The sequence below is a fragment of the Mustelus asterias genome, chromosome 19 (genome assembly GCF_964213995.1).
Source record: "Mustelus asterias chromosome 19, sMusAst1.hap1.1, whole genome shotgun sequence".
NCBI classification, from domain to species: domain Eukaryota; kingdom Metazoa; phylum Chordata; class Chondrichthyes; order Carcharhiniformes; family Triakidae; genus Mustelus; species Mustelus asterias.
Window position 1 is genome coordinate 59,109,434 of NC_135819.1, and position 24,654 is coordinate 59,134,087.

At 42.5% G+C, this 24,654-nt stretch overlaps 1 protein-coding gene across 3 annotated transcripts in view; it reads left to right on the top strand.

The window, feature by feature from the left end:
* fam185a (family with sequence similarity 185 member A) overlaps window positions 1-23,043 on the top strand; it is a 67,645-nt gene extending 44,602 nt beyond the window's left edge. For 2 of the 3 annotated variants that reach the window (XM_078235625.1, XM_078235624.1), the window contains 4 exons: window positions 8,310-8,351; window positions 13,839-13,934; window positions 21,217-21,351; window positions 22,567-23,043. In XM_078235625.1, coding sequence (XP_078091751.1) covers window positions 8,310-8,351; window positions 13,839-13,934; window positions 21,217-21,351; window positions 22,567-22,682 — 389 coding nt within the window. In that variant the 3' untranslated portion in view covers window positions 22,683-23,043. Of the gene's footprint in view, window positions 1-8,309; window positions 8,352-13,838; window positions 13,935-17,650; window positions 17,779-21,216; window positions 21,352-22,566 lie in introns of all 3 variants that reach the window. The other variant, XR_013500185.1, reaches the window with a different exon arrangement.
* The last annotated feature ends 1,611 nt before the right edge of the window (window positions 23,044-24,654 follow it).

Genomic DNA, 24,654 nt, shown 5'->3' on the forward strand with positions numbered 1-24,654 from the left:
TTCCTCTGGGTGAGGGAATCCTCTCACGACACTGCTTCAGACCTTCCAGAGGAACCTCTGACATGGTCATTGTTGTCAGATAAATTCAAGAAATAAGTTGAAAGCAATATCAGCAACTCTTCATTTATCGACCTGACCAAAGCATTTGACTCAAATAAATTCAAAAGCTCTGGGGATTGTGCTCCAGAGATTGAAATGTCTGAGAAGCTTTATCACAATCCTGCAACTTTATCCAATTCTGCAACTGCTTCATGATGACATGACTACAACTGTCTTAAATGGGAAAGCTGAAACAGTCTCTTTTAAAATCTGAATTGGTGTCAAGCTGTTAGCCCCCATACTGTTTACCTCATCAAAGATAAACTGTCCTCTGTTTTTCAGTATTAAGTACTACCTAGGTGGAAAACTCTTTAACCTCAGTTGCCTCCATACCAAAACTATACTGACTACCATAGACATGCATGATTTATATAGTTTGCAGTTGACTGCATCTTTGCCCAGTCCTCTCAGGATTTGCAAGCCACTCTCAATTTCTTAATTCTGCATACAAGAGGTTTGTCTTGTCCTTAAATGTTTCCAGGTAGAACTCTTATTAAATCAGCTTCTTCGCTCTGAAGAAGAGTTGTATGGATTCAAAATGCTAACTGTTTCTCTCATTTGCTGTAAGAGTTTTAACAACACCAGGTTTCTCTCATTTGCTGCCAGACTTCCTGAATTTTTCCAATATATTCTGGTTTATTTCGGATTCCTGGCCTCCGCTGAGTAATTCGCTTTTATTATCATAACAACCCAGACCTGGTTAGTCAAATATTTCACTTCCTATATCAGTTAAACGGGAGACTCTGGAATATGTTGGGAACTTCCCATTCCTTGGTAACCGCCTCTCTCAAAAGGCCACCATTGATAAGATATCCAACACCGGATCAGCTGCATTAGCTTGGCCTTCTGAATTCTTGGCTTGCTATTGGCCTCCATTGCTTTGTGCAGGTCCATCTGTTTCAGGCATAGAGGCCTGATAATGAGATGTGTAAATGTATGGAATGATGTTACCAATGTTGAACATCAGGAATCCCATTATGTCAGTGGCAGGGGATGGGGACCATTGCATCACAGTTTTTCGTCAGCATGAAACGTGATTTGGATATCTCAGGAGATTTTCTTCTTGGGCTGACCCTGCCCACTACAAAAACAGGAGCGGGACCCCCTCCCCACCCCTACCCGATGTACGACTATTACAAACTTTGTTTTGTGGTTCCCCTAATAGGCTTCCAATTCAGACCAGATTTGCTAATAGAGATCTGAAGTGGAGATTCCTATGCAATTGAAAACAGTTCAGGATGATAAAAAATAGAATAGTGGTATCTAACTGAAAGAAATGCTGCCATAACTTACATAACTTAACATCTGACATTTCATAAAAGCAATGCAGAGCAAAATATCAGAACATAATATTTGGTTCCAATCAGAACATGGCAACAACCTCCTACTTTCCGAGGAAAAATAGTGACAGCTTCAGTTGCTCAAGAAGACCATTGTTGAAGGTTTTTTAAAAATAAGAATCAGAAATTTATGTTGGACAGTGTTTGCTATGTGGTGTTAGTCCCAGTGCATTGCTCCCAGTTGGTTTAATCCACAGTGCCGACAATATGAGGCTAGTTGCCGAGACACGTCATTTTTGTTCATGCATGAAATTGAGGGCCTCTTCCAGCAAAACAGAATACATTATTCATGGCTCACTTATGTTGTGGTTTTCGTTCTGTGCATTTCCCATTAGCACAGATCCCTCAAAATACTGTTTTAAAAGACATTCTGTGATGCAGAAGAAAGATGCAATTCTGAATGTTTTTTTTTGTTATTTACCTTCCATGGGCAAAATACAGGTCTCTAAAGGTACATTACATAGATTTCCTATAGTGCAGAAGGAGGCCATTCAACCCATCAAATCTGCATCGACTCTCCAACACAGCATTTGTTTGGGTTTAATCTCAGTTTAGAGTCTCCCACCCTCCCCCCTCCTTTAACCTAAAAAAAAAAGGACTCGGAGTGAGAGCAGGGAACCTTTTTTTTTCTCTTTCGTTTCTTAGTAAGGGGAGTTAGCAGGGATGTCAGTGCAGGCAGTGCAATGTTCCCCCTGTGGGATGTTTGAGGTGAGGGACACCAGTAGTGTCCCAGCTGAGTACACCTGCAGGAGGTGCATCCAATTCCAGCTCCTTGAAGATCGTGTTAGGGATCTGGAGCTGGATGAACTTCGGATTCTTCGGGAGGCAGAGGTGGTCATAGATAGAACTTTCAGGGATGTAGTTACTCTGGAAAATGAAGATAGATGGGTGACGGTGAGAGGGGCTGGGAGGAAGCAGTCAGTGCAGGGATCCCCTGTGGTCGTTCCCCTCGGCAACAAATATACCACTTTTTGGATACAGTTGGGGGGGGGGGGGGGACCTACCAGTGGTAAGCCACGGTGACCGGATCTCCAGCACTGAGTCTGTCCCTGTGGCTCAGAAGGGAAGGGAGGGAGAGCAATAGTTATTGGGGACTCGACAGTTAGAGGGACAGATAGGAGGTTCTGTGGCAGCGAAAGAGACCAACGGATGGTATGTTGCCTCCCGGGTGCCAGGGTCCGTGACGTCTCGGACCGTGTTTTCAGGATCCTTAAGGGGGAGGGGGAGCAGTCACAAGTCGTGGTACACATCGGTACCAACGACATAGGTAAGAGAAGGGACGGGGATTTAAAACAGGAATTTAGGGAGCTAGGGTGGAAGCTGAGAGCCAGGATAAACCATGTTGTCATCTCTGGTTTGTTGCCGGTGCCACGTGCTAGCAAGTTGAGGAACAGGGAGAGAGTGCAGATAAACACGTGTCTGCAGGGATGGTGTAGGAGGGAGGGTTTCAGTTACATGGATAATTGGAGCACATTCTGGGGGAGGTGGGACCTGTACAAACAGGAAGGACGGGTTGCACCTGAACCAGAGGGGCACCAATATCCTGGGAGGGAAATTTGCTATGGCTCTTCGGGGGGGGGGTTTAAACTAATTTGTCAGGGGGATGGGAAAACGAGTCCAGAAGCCAGTGTTGAGTGTAGTGAGGTACTGAGGAGGGTATCAAGGTCGCAGGAGTGTACTGGCAGACAGGAAGGTGGATGGAAGTGTGTCTACTTCAATGCAAGGAGAATCCGGAATAAGGTAGGTGAACTTGGAGCGTGGATTGGTACTTGGGACTACGATGTTGTGGCCATTACAGAGACATGGTTAGAACAGAGACAGGAATGGTTGTTGGAAGTTCCGGGGTAGAGATGTTTCAGTAAGAGTAGGGAAGGTGGTAAAAGAGGTGGAGGAGTAGCATTACTAATCAAGGATAGTTTAACAGCTGCTGAAAGGCAGTTCGAGGGGGATCTGCCTACTGAGGTAATATGGGCTGAAGTTAGAAATAGGAAAGGAGCGGTCACGTTGTTGGGGGTTTTCTATAGGCCCACAAATAATAATAGAGATGTGGAGGAAGAAATTGCAAAGCAGATTATGGATAGGTGTGGAGGTCACAGGGTAGTTGTCATGGGTGACTTTAACTTTCCAAACATTGATTGGAACCTTTATAGGTCGAATAGTTCAGATGGGGCAGTTTTTGTACAGTGTATGCAGGAGGGTTTCCTGACACAATATGTGGATAGGCCGACAAGAGGTGGGGCCACATTGGACTTGGTACTGGGTAATGAACCGGGCCAAGTGTTAGATTTGGTTGTGGGTGAGCACTTTGGAGATAGTGACCATAATTTGGTGTCTTTCATTATTGCAATGGAGAGGGATAGGGCCTTACGGCAGGGCAAGGTTTATAATTGGGGGAGGGGTAATTATGATGTGATTAGGCAAGAATTAGGGAGCATAAGATGGGAACAGAAACTCAGGGAAAGGCACAAATGAAAAGTGGAGCTTGTTCAAGGAACAAATACTGCGTGCCCTTGATAGGCATGTCCCTGTCAGGCAGGGAGGAAATGGCCGAGTGAGGGAACCATGGCTCACAAAAGAGGTTGAATGTCTTGTCAAGAGGAAAAAGGAAGTGTATGTAAGGATGAGAAAACAAAGTTCAGTTGGGTCACTTGAGGGTCACAAAGTAGCAAGGAATGAGCTAAAAAAGGGCTTAGGAGAGCGAGGAGGGGGCATGAGAAGTCCTTGGTGGGTCGGATCAAGGAAAACCCCAAGGCTTTTTACTCTTTTATGTGAGAAATAAAAGAATGACCAGGGTGAGGTTAGGGCCGGTCAAGGATAGTAGTGGAAACTTGTGCATGGAGTCAGAAGAGATAGGAGAGGCGATGAATGAATACTTCAGTGTTCATCAAGGAGAGGGACCATGTTTTTGAGGATGAGAATGGGATATAGGCTGGAGGAGGTAGATGTTCTGAGGGAAGGTGTATTAGTAATTTTAGTATTAGTAATTTTGAAAAACCTGAGGGTTGATAAGTCCCCTGGGCCAGATGGGATATATCCTAGGATTCTTTGGGAGGCAAGGGATGAGATTGCAGAGCCTTTGGCTTTGATCTTTGGGTCCTCACAGTCCACGGGGATAGTGCCAGAGGACTGGAGAGTGGCGAATGTCCTTCCTCTGTTCAAGAAAGGAAATAAGAATGACCCTGGCAATTATAGGCCAGTTAGTCTTACTTCGGTGGTCGGTAAGTTAATGGAAAAGGTCCTGAGGGATAAGATTTATGACCATTTGGAAAGATGCAGCTTAATCCGTGATAATCAGCACGGGTTCGTGAAGGGTAAGTCTTGCCTCACAAATTTGATTGAATTCTTTGAGGAGGTAACTAAGTGTGTAGATGAAGGTAGAGCAGTTGATGTCATATACATGGATTTTAGTAAGGCGTTTGGTAAGGTTCCCCATGGTCGGCTCATGAAGAAAGTAAGGAGGTGTGGGATAGAGGGAAATTTGGCCAATTGGATAAGTAACTGGCTATCTCATAGAAGTGGAGATGCTAGCGATGAACTGGGGTAAACACAATAAGGGTTTTAGCAACACCAGGTTAAAGTCCAACAGGTTTATTTGGTAGCAAATACCATTAGCTTTCGGAGCACTGCTCCTTCGTCAGATGGAGTGGCAATCTGCTCTCAAACAGGGCACAGAGACACAAAATCAAGTTACAGAATACTGATTAGAATGCGAATCTCTACACCCAACCAGGTGTTAAAGATACAGACAATGTGAGTGGAGGGAGCATTAAGCACAGGTTAAAGAGATGTATATTGTCTCCAGAAAGGACAGTCAGTGAGATTCTGCAAGTCCAGGAGGCAAGCTGTGGGGGTTACTGATAGTGTGACCTAAACCCAACATCCCGGTTTAGGCCGTCCTCATGTGTGCGGAGCTTGGCTATCAGTTTCTGCTCAGCGACTCTGCGCTGTCGTGAAGGCCACCTTGGAGAACGCTTACCCGAAGATCAGAGGCTGAATGTCCATGACCGCTGAAGTGCTCCCCCACAGGAAGAGAACAGTCTTGCCTGGTGATTGTCGAGCGGTGTTCATTCATCCGTTGTCATAGCGTCTGCATGGTTTCCCCAATGTACCATGCCTCAGAGCATCCTTTCCTGCAGCGTATCAGGTAGACAACGTTAGCCGAGTTGCAAGAGTATGTACCGTGTACCTGGTAGATGGTGCTCTCACGTGAGATGATGGCATCCGTGTCGGTGATCCGGCACGTCTTGCAGAGGTTGCTGTGGCAGGGTTGTGTGGTGTCGTGGTCACTGTTCTCCTGAAGGCTGGGTAGTTTGTTGCGGACAATGGTCTGTTTGAGGTTGTGCGGTTGTTTGAAGGCAAGAAGTGGGGGTGTGGGGATGGCCTTGGCGAGATGTTAGTCTTCATCAATGACATGTTGAAGGCTCCGGAGGAGATGCCGTAGATTCTCCACTCTGGGGAAGTACTGGACGACGGAGGGTACTCTGTCCACCATGTCCCGTGTTTGTCTTCTGAGGAGGTCGGTGCGGTTTTCCGCTGTGGCGCGTCAGAACTGTTGATCGATGAGTCGAGCGCCATATGGCCATTATGATTCACAGTATTGCAACTAATCACATGCTCTTCTGTTAAAAAGGGAAGTAGCAAGACCATGGAAAGCCCATTAATTTTGTTTTGGAAATTACGAAGTTTAGAAGTTGCCACATGCAAACAATTTTATAGAATTTTCACTTGTATCAATATGTGAGGTACATAAAGCTTAAGTTGGGAACATTTCAGAATACCCAAATCTAAAGTCTTAAACAATTTAGATAGTGTCTTTATGGTTTTGGGTCTTTGCCAGCCAGAACCAGAAAGAACTCATGTTGTAAAATGTAAGAACTATCATTTGAGATTGAACACACATTTCATTCTGTAATGCCTTTGAACTAATACATTTTCCAGATCGAAATGAAGCACAAGAATAAAAAATTGTTTCATTAAACAGTGTAGCCACAAAGTTGGACTCCATAACACCACTGGTGCAGGCATTGCAGGAGCCTTAAAGGCTTTAACCGGCTTCTGGCATGCTGTGTATCTGGGGCTGCAATGTGACCAAATTGAATGAAGGTTACAGGAAGGAAAAGCGAGGGGGAGGCTTTTCCCTAGGTGGACATCACCACCACAGCTTTTCAGACAGCATTTCTCCGAACACCACCTGCATATCCCTTTCAGCATTGAAATATGAAGCCATGTGGGCAAATGGGAAATTGTCTTATTTTGGGACGAGGAATTAAAAAGAAGCATATTATCTAAACGGTGAGACATTGCAGAGCTCTGAGGTTCAGCAGGATTCGGGTCTCTTAGTACATCAATTGCAAAAAGACTAGTATGCAGATACAGCAAATAATTAGGAAAGTTAATAGAATGTTATCATTTATTGTCGAGGGAATTGAATACAAAAGTAGGGAGGTTACTTCAGTTGTATAAGACACTGATGAGACCACATCTGGCATGCTGTCTACAGTATTAGTCTCCTTATTAAGGGGCGATGTATATGCTTTAGAAGCTGTTCAAACAAGGTTTACTGAACAGGAATGAGCAGGTTATCTTATGAGAAAAGATTGGGCAGGCCAGGTTTTGTATCCGCTGGAGTTTAGAGTTAAAGGTAACTTGACTGAAACATACAAGTTGGGAAGAATTGTTTTCTCTTTGAGTAGTGAGTCTTTAGAGCTCCCTTCCTCAAAAAGGCAGTGGAAGCAGAGTCCTTGAATGTTTATAAGGCAGGGGTAGATAGATTCTTGATAAACAAAGGGATGAAAAGTTACTGGGAGCAGACGGGAGGTTACAGTCAGATCAGCTATGATATTATTGATTGGCAGCGTGGACTTGAAGAGCCGAGTGGCCTACCTCTGCTTCTAAATCACTGGCATACTGCCTCTCTCTCTTCCAGGAAAAAGAGAACTGGGGAGGGGGACCAATTATTTGATTTACTGCTTTATGGCCTTCTCAACTCCCATGTCACCATCAAACTGCTATCTGGCATGATGTACAAGCTGCAGCTGGCATGACCATGGACCTCCTTGCTTTACACTCCTATCCCACTCCCTCATCCTAGACGTCCCCATCTAATTTCATGCTTTCAGATATGCAAGAACTGTGACCTATCCAGTCACACTCGGGGAGAAAAGAGAGAAGCGGGATTGCTGGCAACTAATATTTCATACTCACCAAACCATCAATTTCTTGTGTCACTCAATCCATCACAGCCCCAACATTCATCCATCAGCAGTTACTAACACTCAGGTCTAACATTTACATATACTATCACACAATGATGCCAGTGACATATCTCCTTTAAATGTCCTGAGGTATTCAGCTATTGCAAGCACATTGTCCAAACAATGTACGGGTTAGGTTGATTGGCCATGCTAAATTTACCCTTAGTGCCAGGAGAACTAGTAGGGTAAATACATGAGGTTAGGGGGATGGGGCCGAAGTGGGATTGTTGGTGCAGGCCTGATGGTCCAAATGACCTCCTCCTGCACTGTGTGGAATGTGTGATTCTCCTTCTAAATCAGATGTTTCTTGAGTCAATTAAGCTTGAGCTGAACAAATTCAGCTTTTTTGTAAGATTATCTCTTTGTCTAACTATTAATATAAAAAGATTGAAAATAAAATGGGTACTTGGAAGGCAAGCCAATATGTCTTCACATTGTTAATCTAGGTAGCAGAGGTTCTTTCGTTCTGTTCTGTAGACAGTTTCAAAGGAATAAAGCCAAGTTGTCACTTTTTACTAATCAGAACGATTGTGCCGTTACTAAGACATAAATAAGTTTTTCATAATATTTTTCTTCTTCGAAAGGCCTAATAGAATTTTTTATGCTCTATTTGCAGGAAATGTTACAATTCGGACTGATGCTGGTGCTGTTACAGTAGGTAAGAAACCGTCTCGCTTTTCTCATATTAGTTCATAATTCCACCATAATTTTAATTATGATGGAATTAGTGTGAACATTTGCTGGAACGGCCAGTTCTCTGAGATGTTAGGGGCAAATTAGATGCTCCAAAAAAGACACGGCCCCTATTAGTGGCTCCTGATGACGTTTGCTATTAAAGATATCTGCTCGGTTTGTTTTAACAAAACGAAGGCTAGGATTTTCTGGCCCCATCCTGGCTGGACATACCATGGGAGATTCAGTGGCTCAGCAAAAAATGGATGGCAGGCATGGTCAGAGAATCCCACCCTAAGAAAATTGTTAGCGTTCTGTAAAAGATGAGGCATTTTTATGCTCTCGGACAAAGAAGAATGTGTGAATTTCATGCAAATTGTGACACATCACATTAAAATAGCAGAAGGAGAATACACTCCCATTTTAAGGATAAAAGCTTTATTGTTCAGGAAATAAAACCATGGTACACAAAATGGAGGGATTCACTAGTAGTAGGTTGTTTCCTTGATCATACAAATTACCCACCAAATTTCCAAAGTTCTGTTTAGCAAACATCCATCATAATTTCTAAACACGTTTAAAGTTTGAAACTGCTTTACCGTATAATGATTTCTCTGGCATTCACACCCTGCTGCTGCCACCACTAGTGAGAATGAAGAATTTGGCACTCAGTCAAGTCTCCATTTACTACAGCCGGGCCCTTTGATTCATTACTTTGGCTAAACATCTAATGCAAGTTCAAACTTGGAATGTCTAATTTTATGCTGTCCTGTGCCTTATTTTTAAATGTGTTCAGTTCTAACTTGGGCAATAGTGTTCCACAGTTTGGGTCTGTCAATGTTTGTTGGGCTATGCTGTATATCAATCTAATTGGTTAGGTACTGAAATTAAAAATCAAATGGCACACATTGTTCTCTTGTATGACTTTACAGATTAAAACTATTTACTATTTACTTGCAGTATTCCAAATAGATTTGCATTGATTAGCCTTGAGATCAATCAGCCTGCATCAACAAATGTGGCATGACTGTACCTCATAACAAGCAATGCCAAGAATGTGACAAAACTAACAGTTTTGAAGCCAGTGACATTTCAAAAAATATTTCACAGAATGTGAATCTCCCAGAAATGAGATTAGTGGTTGCAGACAGACTAGAAGAATACATTGTTCTGCTAATAAAGTTTAAGTTTATTTATTAGTGTCACAAATAGGCTTGCATTGACACTGCAATGAAGTTACTGTGAAAATCCCCTAGTTGCCACACTCCAGCGCCTGTTCAGGTACATTGAGGGAGAATTTAGCATGGCCGATGCACCTAACCAGCATGTCTTTCAGACTGTGGGAGGAAACCAGTGCACCTGGAGGAAACCCACGCAGACACGGGGAGAACGTGCAGACTCTGCACAGACAGTGACCCAAGCCAGGAATTGAGCGTGGGTCCCTGGCACTGTGAGGCAGCAGTGCTAACCACCAATAAATTGTATTCTTCCACAGCAGCAGTTTTATAAAATCCTAGGAGTTTTTCACTGTGAATGTAATATTTGCATTTGGTGAAGTTAAAGTGAAAATAATTCAATTTTGGAAATTTAAACAAAATTGTGGTTATTGGTAACTTTCCCTTGCCATCATAGAGTAAAACATTGCATATTGTCTGGTAAAGGTGACTTGACTTTACTGGTGTTGATGCCATGCTACACCACTGGTATTAAACTAAAAGCACCAACCTAACCAATCATTGCATCATGCGAATTTTAATTAGCCTGCCATTGCACTCCTATTGCTAAAAATCACAAACTCAGCAATATTGCTGCCAGCTATAAACTGATTTTCCTGCCATTCTTTTTTCTAAGTAGGGCAGGAAGGAAAACTTTTACAAGTGTAGAAAAGCAAGGTTTTGAGGAAAAGATGGTAGCAGCAAGCAAGATTGGCCAGACCAAGGCAGAATGCATTTTGGCATTATTAACTGAATCAGCTTAAGGATGCGAAAGATCTATTACAAACATTGGCATTAGTTTTGTGAGACTGAGCAATTCCAGCTGCTCTGCTTGTAGCTTAAGTGCAACAGGAGTCAACATTTTTGCCACTGGATGTTTCTAAGCATCGGGAGATTACGCTAGGTTTGTTCAAAATATGATCAGTAGATGAATAATGTTCTTGTTAGTGGCCAGTGCATTTCTCAACAATAGTAACAACTTGCATTCATAAAACAGAAAATGGTGAAATTCCATAATAGGTCAGCAGATGTGGACAAAGAATCTGATGAAGGGTTATCTTAAAATATTGATTCTTGGATTCCTAGAATTTGCTGATTTTTGCTTCACATTTTCAAAACATCACACATTTTTAATTTTTATCTGCATTTGTATAATGCCGTGAGCATGATAAAATGCTACAAGGTTCTATATGAAGGAGACACTGGTGCCAAGAAGTAATAGGATATGAAAGATTGAAAAGATGGAAAGGCAAATTGTGGTTGGGGCTTAAAGGCTTTTGAGGCAGTTTGTAAAAACAGGCAAAGAAGTGCCATGTTTAGTGTGGGAGATATACAGATTTGATTGAGGCTACTGAAGACCACCATTGAGATTATAGACTGAAGCGAGGGAATAGAGAATGCACTGGAGTTAGAAGATAAGGTGAACAAGCGTTCTATAGAGAGCAATTAAAGGTAGATAAAAATTCATACTATGGGCAGGCTATGCAGGCCAAGACCAAATAAATGGTGGCATTGATACAAAAACAAAATACTGCAGGTGCTAGAAATCTAACATAAAAAGAATAAAATGTTCGAAGTGCTCAAGTTAGGCACTAGTTGTGGAGGGAGAAACCGTTACTGTTTCAGATTGATGTCCTTTTGCCAGATGCTGTCAGACTTGCCAAATTATCTGGAGTTCACTAAAGGATCTTGGATATAATTACTGGCTTCAGGATTTTACATGGAAATTCACAGGAAAAAAAGTGGATTGGTCATTTAGCCCAACCAGTCTGTCAGTGTTCGTGTTTGACTCGGGAGGGGGGGGGGGGGGGGGGCGCGCTGTTATCCTTCCTCATCTAACTCTATGAACATAATGATCTATTCCCTTCACCCTCTATGCAGATTCGCTCAAAATGCATCAATATCCACTTCAATAACACCCTGTAATAGCAAGTTCCACATTGTCATCACTCACTCAGTAAAGATGCTTCTTCTCAATTCCCTGTTTAGCTTTTAGTGATTATCTTCTATTGATGGTCTCTGGTTTAGCCCTTCCCCTGAAGTGGAAACATTAGGCAGAATATTGCGGCTCCTGCAAAGGCAGGTTTGAATGCGGGACCAGGAACAAATTTGGAAATGAGGGCAATGGGCCGTTCCTTCCTCTGGGTGATCTTGCCAGAAGCAGGTTGTCAACACTAGTGGCTAAATGTTTGGCAATGGCAGGTAACCAATTTGAATATTTATTGAAACATATAAGATCCTGAGGGGACAGAAGAGGGTGGATACCAGGAGGTTGTTTCCGTGAAGATGAGAATTAGGAGGCTCAGTTTTAAAATGTGGTCTCCTTTTTAAGATGGCAACAAGGAGATTTTTTTTCTTTGAGTGTCATTAATCTGTGGAATTCTCTTCCCTAGAAAACAGTGGTGGGTGGGTCATTGAACTGACTTAAGGATGGGTGGGTCATTGAATTCATTTAAGACTGAGTTAGATAGATTTTTGATAGGAAGGGATTTGAGGGTTATGGGGGGCAAGCAAGAAAGTGGAGTTGAGTCCCAAAGATTGTTAGATTGTGCAGGGGTGCTGGTGGTGGGAGGGAGAAGAGTGTATAACCCCAAATGGAGAGGATGGAACAAATGCATCAGCTAGAACAACACTGAAGAGAGGGAAAATGCCTGAATGAGCTGGTGGGCGAAAGCGGACGATTAGCTTGAATAAAAAAGGAATGCCAAATTTGATTGGAGAGAGAGGTGTCACCTTGAGCAGAAGCAAGACAATCCTCCTGGTTCATATTGGTAATTAACTGAGATGAGTTGCAGACATGGCAGCATCTAACTGGATAATGTCCGGAGTGTTTTCATGTGGAAATTATTCCTGTCTGGGAACGTGGCGACCGGCTTAGTTAAACTCTCAAAATTATTTATCACACAATTAACCAGAATGCACTATGTTCTGCAACAAAAATCAAAACATATCAGTGCGAGTATGTTATTGGATTCCCTTTATCATTTTATAAATCAGTTTCCTATGCTTTCAGGGTAAAGTGACATTGTCCCCTCACCTTCCTCAACAAATTCAGGTTTAATCTTACCCCATTTACTTGGTTCACTGATCATAATGGAATTTCACAGCAACTTCATTGCAGTGTTAATGCAAGTCTTACTTGTGACCAATAAATACATTTTTTTAAATGGCCATAGGGTCCATAGGCTTAGTGTCCTCGCCCAAAGGGGCAGTTGATGACTGTGTTTTATTGTATGGGGGTGGCCCCTCCCCTATGTACTCAATGGTGTTGCTGCAAACTGAGGCCACCGACTATTCTGGATTTTGTCATTCATTTGTCTAACCATTTGTAAATATAAACTGGTGACGGCCATTACCCCTTTCTGTTATGTGTCCTTCTTCTGAACTAACCACTAGTTTTTCTGTTCCCCAGGGGTCCCTTCTTGGTTCTACCCATCCTTTTGCATTTTCTTAACTTTTTTTGACTGTTGTTCTACTATTAACTTTATGATGAAACCCTCTGCCCCCCAATCAAGAGCTATGGCTTTTTCCTCCACCATTGACATTTCCTATCCTTGTCTCCTGTGTAACTAATTCTGTGCTCATTTATCGTTCATGACCAATTCTGTGAACCCGCTTCTGCACAACCAATTTTGTGTTCACTGTTTGTAAACTTATTTCTACCTTTTCATTGGCAATGAGGGGTCCAGCCTGACCTGCTTGGCTTCAAATACGGTCTGCTTGCCTACAGCAGCCCGCCTGTGCAGCTGTGCCTCCTCTTTCCTGTGCCACCTCTCTATCCCGGCCTGGTCTAAGTTCCATTAACTTTATTAACAAATTGCACTCATAATTTTATATATTTGTTTAATTTGGTACTATTGATACCCAACTGGACTGTTCCCGAGTGAGCTTACTGCACTAACCATGGGTGGTAAATAAATATACTCATCCCTTTGCAGAGATGTCCCGAGGATCCGCTGCAGTTACCCTATTGACTACGCCATTCGTTATCGTAACCTGCTCCGACTCTCCTGTGATTAGTTCAGAAGAAAATAGCGATAACGTTCACCTCTGTACTTTAACCTTTCACTTCCCCTCTCTGGGACGATGTGCTGTGTAAGCAATGAAGATCTCCAGCTAACATTCTACTGAAGGTACTGGGGGAGTTCGAATAACAGAAGAACCTCTGATACACCCCAGTTTTATGGCATATAATTTTTTTTTTTAAAGGAATTGTTACATGAAAATAAAGTGACAACTAAAGTATTGTTTACTTGTAGATTCCTCAGATGGCAGTCTAACAGCTTCCACAAAACAGGGCGATCTAGATATTTACATCAGCCAGCTGGGAATTGTGAATCTGCAGACTCAAGAAGGTGAGATTATTACGATCCACGACGAGATCATTAACTTTTTTTTTAAAAAAGGATTTGAATTCCCAGTGACCAACTGAAAGGACTCTTTCACTTTGACAAATGAACTAAAATTAACATTGACTAAATATTACTTTGTCGGCAACTAATACTCTAAACTACAGTCAAAGAACAGTACAGCACAGGAAACAGGCCCTTCGGCCCTCCAAGCCTGTGCCGCTCATTGGTCCAACTAGACCATTTGTTTGTATCCCTCCATTCCCAGACTGCTCATGTGACTATCCAGGTAAGTCTTAAACGATGTCAGCGTGTCTGCCTCCGCCACCCTACTTGGCAGCGCATTCCAGGCCCCCACCACCCTCTGTGTAAAAAACATCCCTCTGATATCTGAGTTATACCTCGCCCCTCTCACCTTGAGCCCGTGACCCCTTGTGGTCGTCACCTCCGACCTGGGAAAAAGCTTCCCAGGTCAGAGGACATGATCTTACTGGCTCTTCATTCCTCACTGCAACGAGGACAGAGAATTAGGTCCCCGACCAAATCTCCGTTCACTGCAGCAGGACCAGAAAATCCCGCCGGTGTGAACAGCCGTAGGATTCCGTCTATAGAGTTTTACAGCACAGTAAGAGGCCCATTGTGTCTGCCAGACATCAAGCGCCTGTTCTAATCCAATTTTCCAGCACTTGATCTATATCCTTGTATGCTATGGCATTTCAAATGCTCATCCAAATGCTTCTTAAATGTTGAGGGTTTCCAACTCCTCCACCCTTTTCAGGCAATGAGTTTCAGATTCCCACCACCCTTTAGGTGAAGAAGTTTTTCCTCAAATCCCCTCTAAATCTCCTGCCCCTTCCCTTAAATCTAAGTCCCCTAGTTATTGACACCTCTACCAAGGGGAAAGGTTTCTTCCTATCTATGCCCTTCAGAATTTTGTACACCTCAATCAGGTCCTCCCTCAGCCTTCTCTGCTCTAAGGAGAACAACTCCAGCCTTGCCAGCCTCTTAATGTCTTAAGGCAGTCTCTAATCCTGTGCTGAATGATTACAATGCTTTCTAAGCAGAATTGCAATCTTTAGAGGAAACCGTCCAAAGTCACTCCCAGCTTCCAATAGGTTCACTTCTCCCCCTATTTCACTGAATCGTAAAATCCAGTGACTGTCTAAGGTCCTTTCCCTAAGTCTTATGAGAATTCCCAAACCAACTTCCAGGAAGAAGACCCATTCCTTCTCCTTGCCTTGCCAGGGTGAATCTTAGTGTCCTTGCATCTGCAGTTCCTTCTTTTTGCCCAGAGACAAACTTCCCCAGCATTCTGCTCAGTCACAAACAGAGAGAGCCTTTCCCCTTCTCTCAACAGTTACTCCTTTTCTGAATATCTCTATCTCTATGTCTCATCATTTGTGTCCAGGGTTTTTCAAAATCAAAATTTATAAACAAAGTCTATAAAAGCCAGAACAGCTGCCTCTCTCCTTGTGTTCAGCTATGAAATATGGCATGTGCATTTCAGTAAATTTAATCTGGGTACCCTGTGGCTACCATCACCTGGTCTGTTGCTGGACAGAATACAACTTCACGCTGGGGGGGGGCTGGGGTGGGGGGGAAGCCTATGCACATTTGTTGTTGTTGTTGTATTGGACGGAATTACCCTGATAGTTAATTGCCCAAAATTAACGGTTCCCAAACACCTGACTCTGAATCCTCTGACCATCTCATTGACCTGGAATAGTCTGGAACATCAAATATCCCAAATCAAGGGTGTGATCTTACCGGCCCGCAGCGCTGCCAACAACAACTGCTGCAGAGCGTTCGGGTGCCATTGTGCAGGTGCCCCAATCTCCCCTTAGACATGCCCCCCACCCCATCATTGGTGGCAATGTAACCCCGCCTCCATAGCAACACAGGTCTCTTATTGGAGCATCAGGACCTTCCTGATGAGCCCCCATCACAACCCCCCCCCCCTCCGCAGCTCATCCTCTCCACAGCCTGCCATGTGTGCCCCGCCCTCCCCGTCCCCAGTCTGCCAATCACCTGGATGCATTATGATATTGGTATTTAAATTGGCTTTACGTCCAAAACAGGGCCAGGAAGATACCGGCTTTTTGGCCACTTCCTGGCTTGTTACGCCGATTGACCTGCACTGCGGGCCGGTAAGATCACACCCTTGATTTGGGATATTTGATGTTCCAGACTATTCCAGGTCAATGAGATGGTCAGAGGATTCAGAGTCAGGTGTTTGGGAACCGTTAATTTTGGACAGTTGACTATCGGGGTAATTCCCTCCAATGCAACAACAACAGCTTGTCCCTTTTAATGCGATAAAGTGTTCCAAGGTGCTTCAGAGGAGGATTATTAAATACAATTTGACACCAATCCACAGAAAGATTCAAATTTGGTCAAAGAGGTAGATTTTAAGGAGCATCTTACAGCAGGAAGAAAAGAGCTGGAGCAGTTTGAGGTCAGTGGGGGGAGATTGTGAAAGTACAGCTGCCAGTGATGGGATAATTAAGATCAGGGATTCTCAAGGGGACAGAATTATCTGGTTTTGAGCTAGAGGTAGTTGCAGATGTAAGGATGATCAGGCCGTGGAGTAACTTGAAAACAAGAATGAGAATTTTAAAATCAAAGCGTTGTTTAACTGTAAATGCCTGTGATTACTGTAGGTCAGGCATGATAGGTGAATAGGACTTGGTGTGAATTGAGACGTGGGCAGCAGAGTTTTGGATGACCTCAAATTTACTGAGGATGAAATGTGGGAGGCTGGCCTCCTGGAAGGAGTGAGAGGAGTGCGTTGAAATAGTCAAGATTAGAGGTAACAAAGGCAAGGATGTGGGTTCAGCAACAGATGAGTCGAGGCAGGGTGGAGTGTGACAGTGTTGCAGTTTTGGAGATAACTGGTCTTGGCGATGCAATGAAAATGTGGTTGGATGCTCACTGTGGGTCCAATATGGCAACAGCATTGTAAACAGTTTGGTTCAACCTTAGACAAATGCCAGGGAGAGCAATGGAGACAGTAGCTAGGAAATAGTGTGTGGTGAGGTCCCAAGGCAATGGGTGTCATTGAAACAAAAGCTGATTTTTCATTAGAATCTACATTTATTTCCATAAAGCACTGAATTTGAGGTTGAACATCTGGGGATGTTTGGCTTGTACACTGCCAATCAAATGTAAGGGCGGTGCAGTGGTTATCACTGCTGCCTCACAGCGCCAGGGACCCGGGTTCAATTCCGGCTTTGGGTCACTGTCTGTGTGGAGATTGCACATTCTCCCCGTGTCGACATGGGTTTCCTCCGGGTGCTCCGGTTTCCTCCCACAGTCCAAAGATGTCCAGGTTAGGTGGATTGGCCATGCTAAATTGCCTCTTAGTTCTCAAGATATATAGGTTAGGGGGATGAGTGGGGTAAATACGTGGGTTAAAGGATAAGCCTGAGGTAAGGGTGAGTGCAAACTTGATGGGCCGAATGGCTTCCTTCTGCACTGTAGGGATTCTGTGAAAGCAGTAAGCACCACATCCTGATGTGACCTTCTGGATATACATCTGGACTCTGCACATGTTGTTAGAACTGTGACATTTTCCTTTGGTTAAAATAAATAATCTGATCTTGCATACTGAGAAATGACCATAGTGTTTCTGCTTTTACGTTAAGTTCTCAGCATGAAGAATTTCCCCAAGTGAAAAGCCTGTGATCTCTTGCTTTTTTACATGGTTTCCTCCACTCTCCAAGCCTGGTGAAAGATAGAAAGGTTTATGGTAAAGAGGAAGCAGTGACGTTGATCTTCTTGACTATTGTCTGCCCTGATCTCGAAAGATCCTGTCCCCTCAGCATCATTTAGTGATGGAGACAACAGAGAAGTGTGTTAATTTTTATCATGTGTCCATACCCATGTTGATGTTGAAGAATGATAGTGTGTGTTCATGTGCATCTAGCTGCAATTCAAACATCAAATCAGCACGTTTCGTTATACATGTTCTCTGTGTAATGTCTGGAATTCATGTTTGTTCCATCAAATAAATATTTTTAAAATGGAGTTCGTTAGTTGATGAAGTTATACAGAGAGTCTTCAAAAGTTACAGATCTTTTCACTCGGGCTTAGAAGGTTAAGAGGGATTTGCTGGAGCCCTTCCAAGTTTGCTTCCTTACGTCAGTGAAATATTATCAAGAGGGCACAACCTTAAACACATTAAAGAAAAAATAGAGGAAGGTCAAAAAAAATCTTTAACACAGGTTAAAATTTGGAATATTTGCTGCAAATTGTTGAAGCAGAATCTATCTTTTTTTTAAAAAATGAATTGTTTGAGAAAGGAATATGAAAAACAGGAATGTGGAATTGGTTAGAAGGCTGATGGGGGAAAAATACGTGTGTTTTAGATTCTGCAAGATGCATTCCGGCTTTGGTAAGTGAGGCTCCTTTTTAAAGGGGCTTAAAAATAATCAGGTTAATTTTCTGCTATCATTTTATATGTTGAATAAAATGTCCCTTAATATGACTCCTCGCTGATATTCATTATGCAAGGTCCCCTGGAACTTATAATTTTCTTACCATTTAGTCATGTTGGTGTTAAATTAAGCAGTATGTTTGACTGCTGAGGCTCTGCAGCCTGGTCTCTTAGTGCAGGATCTTCTAGCAGCTGAATGTTGTTATAGCAGCAAGGAATGTATTCGACAGACATGCATTGTTTTTCAAAAGATTAAGGTCGAATCTTAGACCCTTAGACTTAAGAGTGTAATTGGATTCGAGTTCCCAAGGGACTTTAAAGTTATCAGAAACGTTTGTCAATTTTCTTTTCTGATGGGGTGTAAAAGAATGGGGTGAGTTTTTTAAAAAAATCTCCTAAATATACACTTCTTTCTGGGATAGGTGAATAGTCACAATGAAGCATTATGAATGTTCAATATGCATAACATGGATTTATGTAAACAGAGGGAAGTCAAGAGCCAGTTCTCCAATGTTATGTTTGGCTGCGTGCCTTTACTGATGGAGAGCTAGGCTTGTGAATCAGGCCTCCCTGCATTTGGTGCTAAACTCCTGATTTCACAGGAAGAAACATTTTGGCAGTTTCTAATGTGTGCTGGCCTCCTTTTGATGGCCTTAAATTATGTTAATTCATTATAACAGGCCCCAACAGTCAATTTTCTGAGTTCTTCAAGCAGCATCTAATTGACTGAGTGTCCATATAAAACTGGCACTGGAAGACATCAAAACTGTTTACTCCAAAAATCTATTATTAAAAATTATGACTGATTTTTGTTGCTTGAGCTCTGAATTTCAGGGAGCTCTGCTTCACCAACAGATATGTGGTGAAACAAAAGTCCTGTAGAACCTTTTCACAAACTGCTGTTACGGGATCATTAGGATTCTGGGTGATGGGTAATATCTGGATGAACATTGCAAAAAGAGCCCATTCATAATAACTACTGTAAGTCAGAGTAGCACAATGGAACTTTGCTAGTTGGGAGAATTAGGCGTAGGAAAGACAAAAGAAGCTAAATGCCACCTAATAATGACAGCGCAATAAAGAGGGACGACCGAAGATGACCAGGATCTGGAAATGCTTTAAGAAGAAATGAGAAATGGTAAAGACAAGAAGTCACTTGTGGGAATCATGTGCAGCCCCCCCCCCCAAACAATATTCAGATGGTAGGGTGGAATATAAAATCAGAAATAATTGGAGCTTGCCAGAAAGTGCTGCAATAACCATGGGAGATTTTAATCACAGGCCGGAATTCTCTCACAAAAAATTCTAAGTGTTGAATTCGCGAGAAAGCTAGAGTAAGTAATTCATGCTGGATTTTTCAGTGGGAGTTCAGCCTAGGATCTCCCACAGTCTGAAATGCAGAGGCCACCAAGGTGTCACCTGGGCATTGGCACTTTGCCCCTTGGGTACTGCCAGGGTGCCTTTCCCTAGGGGGCACCAATCCCAGTTGCCCGACCCTTTGGGGGGGGGGTCCTTCACTCCAGCAGGGTCAAGCTGCTAGCTCCCTGAAACCCCGCTGGAGTGAAACACTCTGGCAGGGTGGGAGATGCTAGCAACCCCGGAGAATTCAGTCCTGGATCTATCGGTGCTGTAAATCCGGTGCTGGGAGATGCAGACATGGCGGGAATGCATGTGTGGATCCGGCCACGAGATTCCCCCAGCCTACTGCGCTAGAAAATTTGTGCAGTGGAGTGGGATGGGAGAATCGCCCCCATAGACTGGGAAAGTCACTTGGGCCAAGGTAACCTATATGAAGAGTTCATTGAATGTTTTTGGGATAGTTTCTCCAACCGGAGAGCTACCCCAGACCTGGTATTGTGCACCGAGTTAGGAGTTTAATGCTCTGTAGGTGGCAGCATCCGTAGCATTCAGTTTGAAAGAAAGAGTGGGTTTGAGACAATGGGTGGAATTTTCCAAAAAATGGCAAGCTGCCAAGTTCTGACTGAAAACTCACGTGTTTCTCTCCAGATGTCAAAAAAAAATTAGGGGCGTGGTTTGCGTCTCACTCTGATGGGACGGGATTTGATAGAGACCCCCCCGACCCGCCTCCAACCTCCACTGCCATGGAGGATACACCTCCTCTCTCCCCCCCCCCCCCCCCCCCCAACGGAAGTATTGGAGGGGCAATCCCCACCCTCCCAAGCTGATGCTGCAGCACGCCCCCTTTTACACCCCCCTCGGGGGAGAATACTGCCAGAAGGCAATGCCCAACCTTGGCCTCAACCCCTAGGGCCTCGTATCTTTAAACGATGACTCCTAATCCAGATCCTCCTACAAGAGGCAATATCATCTCCACATCCACATGTCAAGACCCCTCAGAATCTTGTGTTTTAATCAAGTTGCCTCTTAACACTTCTAAACACCAGCAGATACAAGCCTAGCCTATCCAACCTTTCCTCGTAGTCTGGTAAATCTTCTCTGAACTGTTTCCAAAACATTTTCATCCTTAAATAATGTGACCAGTACTGTACACAGTACTCCAAATATGGTCTCAGTAGTACCCTGTAAAACAGAAGCATATTCAAATCCCCTTGCAATAAATGATAACATTCTATTAGCTTTCCTAAGTACTTGCTGAACTACACATTAGCCTTTTATAATTCATGCAGTAGGACACCCTCTGAATCTGAGTGGTGCAATCCATCACCATTTAGATAATATGCTTTTTTTCTTCTTCTTCCTGCCAAATGGGACAATTCCACATTTTCCCACTTTATGCTGCATGGACTAAGTTACTGACATTTTTAAGATGTATTTACTTATATTTTTAAGAAGTGTATATGTTAATTTTTTTCACCGTCTTGATCTTGGCAGGTTCTATCACATTAAAAGTGCCCAAAGCCCTAACAGCTGAGCTACAGTTAACAGGAGCTGTAGTAGAGGTCAGTCCTGAGATTCATTTGGAGGATGTTGATAGCAGCACACAGAAAGATCACCAAATTATTCATGGTAAGATGAACCTTTAGAGGAATAAATATAAAGTTGGTGTGAATACAACAAATTGAATTGTTGTCTTCCATCTTTTGTAAGATTAGCATTTTGGAGAAACTGCCCCATTAAATAATGAATTCTGCACTATACAATATTTGGTTACCAATTTTTTGCCTCTGGCAAAATGTTGGCTAAAATAATTTAAAACAAAATAATTGAAAAATTCAACTGCAGTTTTTCCCAACCAAATCTCTACGATCAGTTGTTTTTGTTTCATTATTAATCACTATTCTATAACTTTCTTTCCAAACTCTGCTGATACTCACCTAAGTTAAATAGTAATATTTTTGAGTGTATTGAAGTATAATTTTTTCCTATTTTTTTTCCCCCGTTTTAATTTACTTTTTTTTGCTTTATCAAAACTCTAGTGCACAGCAGGCACTGATATATAGCCCACTGTTTTTGTATTGCAGTGTGCTGTATCACATCATCCTAAAAATCAAAACTTAATTTCAATCTGAAACTTGTTTCACACCTGCTTAGAATTGTTTTGAAGAACATTGAGCATTGGAATCTTTTCAAAACATTGAGTAAATATTTGCATAATGTGTATCATTAAATCGAATAAAATGTTATTTCCATGGGCAGTCTTGGTGGGCACTTCCATGCCTTTGAATCTGAACTGTAATGTTAAAAAATGCAAATTCTAAAGTGTTGCTCATTATCCATTTGCAAGGTAGATGTATAAATATATTTAGCAGACCAGGAAGCATCGTGGGGGGGAAAACAAATCAGTTAAAGCTCCACGTCGATGAATCGTCATCAACCTGAAACATTAACTTTTTCCTCGCCATGTACACTACCAGGCCTGCCGAGTATTTTCAGCGCTTTGTTTCTGTTTCAGATTTTCAGCATTTGGAGTATTTGTTTTTATTTTAAAAAAAGTTTGTAACCAAACCAGTATTTGAAATATTTCAAGGTTATTCTGTCAAAATTAACAGGCGGACTTGAGAAACAAATCTACGCAGGCCACAAAAACACAAGAGGCTTAAAGTAAATCAGTAACTTAAATCATTAAAAATAGATCATTTGAGCAAAACATTGACAGCCATGTTTTATTAAACAGCAGAGGGGCAGTGGGAAGAGATTTGCAAAAACAAATGTAGCTGAAAGAATGAATTGTTGGGTACAACTGCTTCAATAAATAATGCATCTTTTCCCCTGTGATTTCAGCTTTTCTGAATGGTAGAGAAGAAGGTGCTCATTTAATCAAGGCTCATGCAATGCGTGGTATGCTGAGCATTAAAAGCCAGAGTTGGATTGAATCTCTCAAATTAAAGTCATTGTAATAAGTCCTTACACCGACTGGATGTTTGTTTTTCACTTTACTGATGAGTTACAAGTTCCATATATAATCTTTAGATGCACTTGTGATACTTCAACTGCAAAGAAAATTATTTTAATCATGTTCATTATCACTATCAGTCATAAACTGTTAAAAAATTGACCATGATTTCCAGCCAAATGTTTGCTCATTTTCGGGTGTTTTAATTTTGTAACATTTAATTTTTTTGAACAAAGAATCAAATGTTAAGATATTGTTTCCTCAGTTCAATGGTCGCAGTCACCTTTTTTGTAATGGTCACAGTCCTGGACCTGTCCAATATTTTAATAACTTTCTTAATAAATATAAACAAAAATGCTCAACAACTTTTGCCATATTGCAGATTGATTGTTAAAACTTATGTTGCTCTGAGATTGTTTCATCTTTTATGGAAGCTGCTTGTAACACAGGTCACCAGTAAATACACACACAATGTATCTGAATTACAGTGAAAACTGTACGAATGGGACTTCCCAACACACGAACACCTGCAAAAAAGTGAGCTCTTGGTGACTGTCCTAAATAACGAATATTGTAATGGATAACACTGCATGTTAACCATGAACATACAAAGTTTTATAAGCTACAGACAACTTTCAATGTACCAAGTCTGTTTGAAACTTAAAACATAGATTACATAGATGAGCGCAAAGCAGCAACAGGTGAAAAAATGGCTTCCATGGAATGGCTCAACAGAGCAGTAGCAGTTTGCATGGTATTTTTCTGGGTAGAGGGGTTTATCTGTTTTTACAGATGCTGGTTAAAGAATGCACCATTCCACATAAGCCAGAAGCTACACTCACATAGTTTCCCAACCCTCCTGGATTGACCAGTATTGTCCTGAAATGAGACATGAGTCTCTAAAGACCTGGAAGCTCATTGGATTTTCTATTCAGATAATGTACATGGTGATTATTGTATTAAATTTCCTTCTGCAGTCTGCACCACCACCTCCCTGACTGACCTCCCTCTGCTCCAAATGTCATCTCATATGCCATTACGGAGAGCCATGACTGCTTAGAGGCAGGAGGAGGATGGAGAATTAGAAATTGATGGTGCTAACTTTCAAGACAGGATATGAAATCTGGGTTTCTCTGAAGGTTGGTAGGAAGAAGTGGACACTGAAACGGAGGCTTGAAGAAATGGAGACGAGTTTTGAGGAACAAAGAGGACTGGGAGTTAGGAGATTGGGACTGCAATGGAAGAAAGTTGGGAGAATGGAATAAATGCACTGTCATTGTTTGCAGAGTCGGGGTAGCAGCCAGTATTGGGAGCAGCATTGTGAGAGGAGCGGCTAGCAAGGTGTAGAAAAAATAGAAGTTTCACAACACCAGGTTAAAGTCCAGCAGGTTTATTTGGAATCACGAGCTTTTGTAGTGTTACTCCTTCATCAGGTGAGTGGAGAGGTAGATTCACAAACACGGCATATATAGGTGAAGACACAATTGCAAGACAATGGTTGGAATCCAAATCTTAACAGGTAATCAAGTCTGCACGGGTACTGATTTCACAACATCATGTTAAAGTCCAACAAGTTTATTTGGAATCACAAGCTTTCCTCATCACCCACCTGTGTGCAGGGCCGATTTACAGTTGGGTGCAGCCTGTACTGTACTGCAGAGAGTGTAGTGATGGTCCCGGGCATCTGCGGTGTGTACCACCTCACAGGTGATGAGCTTAGGGGTGTCAATGTCCACCACCACAATGACAGGATCCAGTATTAGATGGGGAGGCTGGAGAATAGCAGTTGGCATCTCCACCAGCACATCATGAGGCCTCGGGTAAATAGGAGGCATGTGGACTGGGAGGGAAGGTTGAACTCTGTCCTGTAATAGAGGTGTAGAATCATTATCTTGTCACTCAGCTAAAATGGTGTCTTCCAAAATCTAAAGTAAAATCCGTTCTATCTGAGAGGGGGTATAATGAAATGTGGGAGG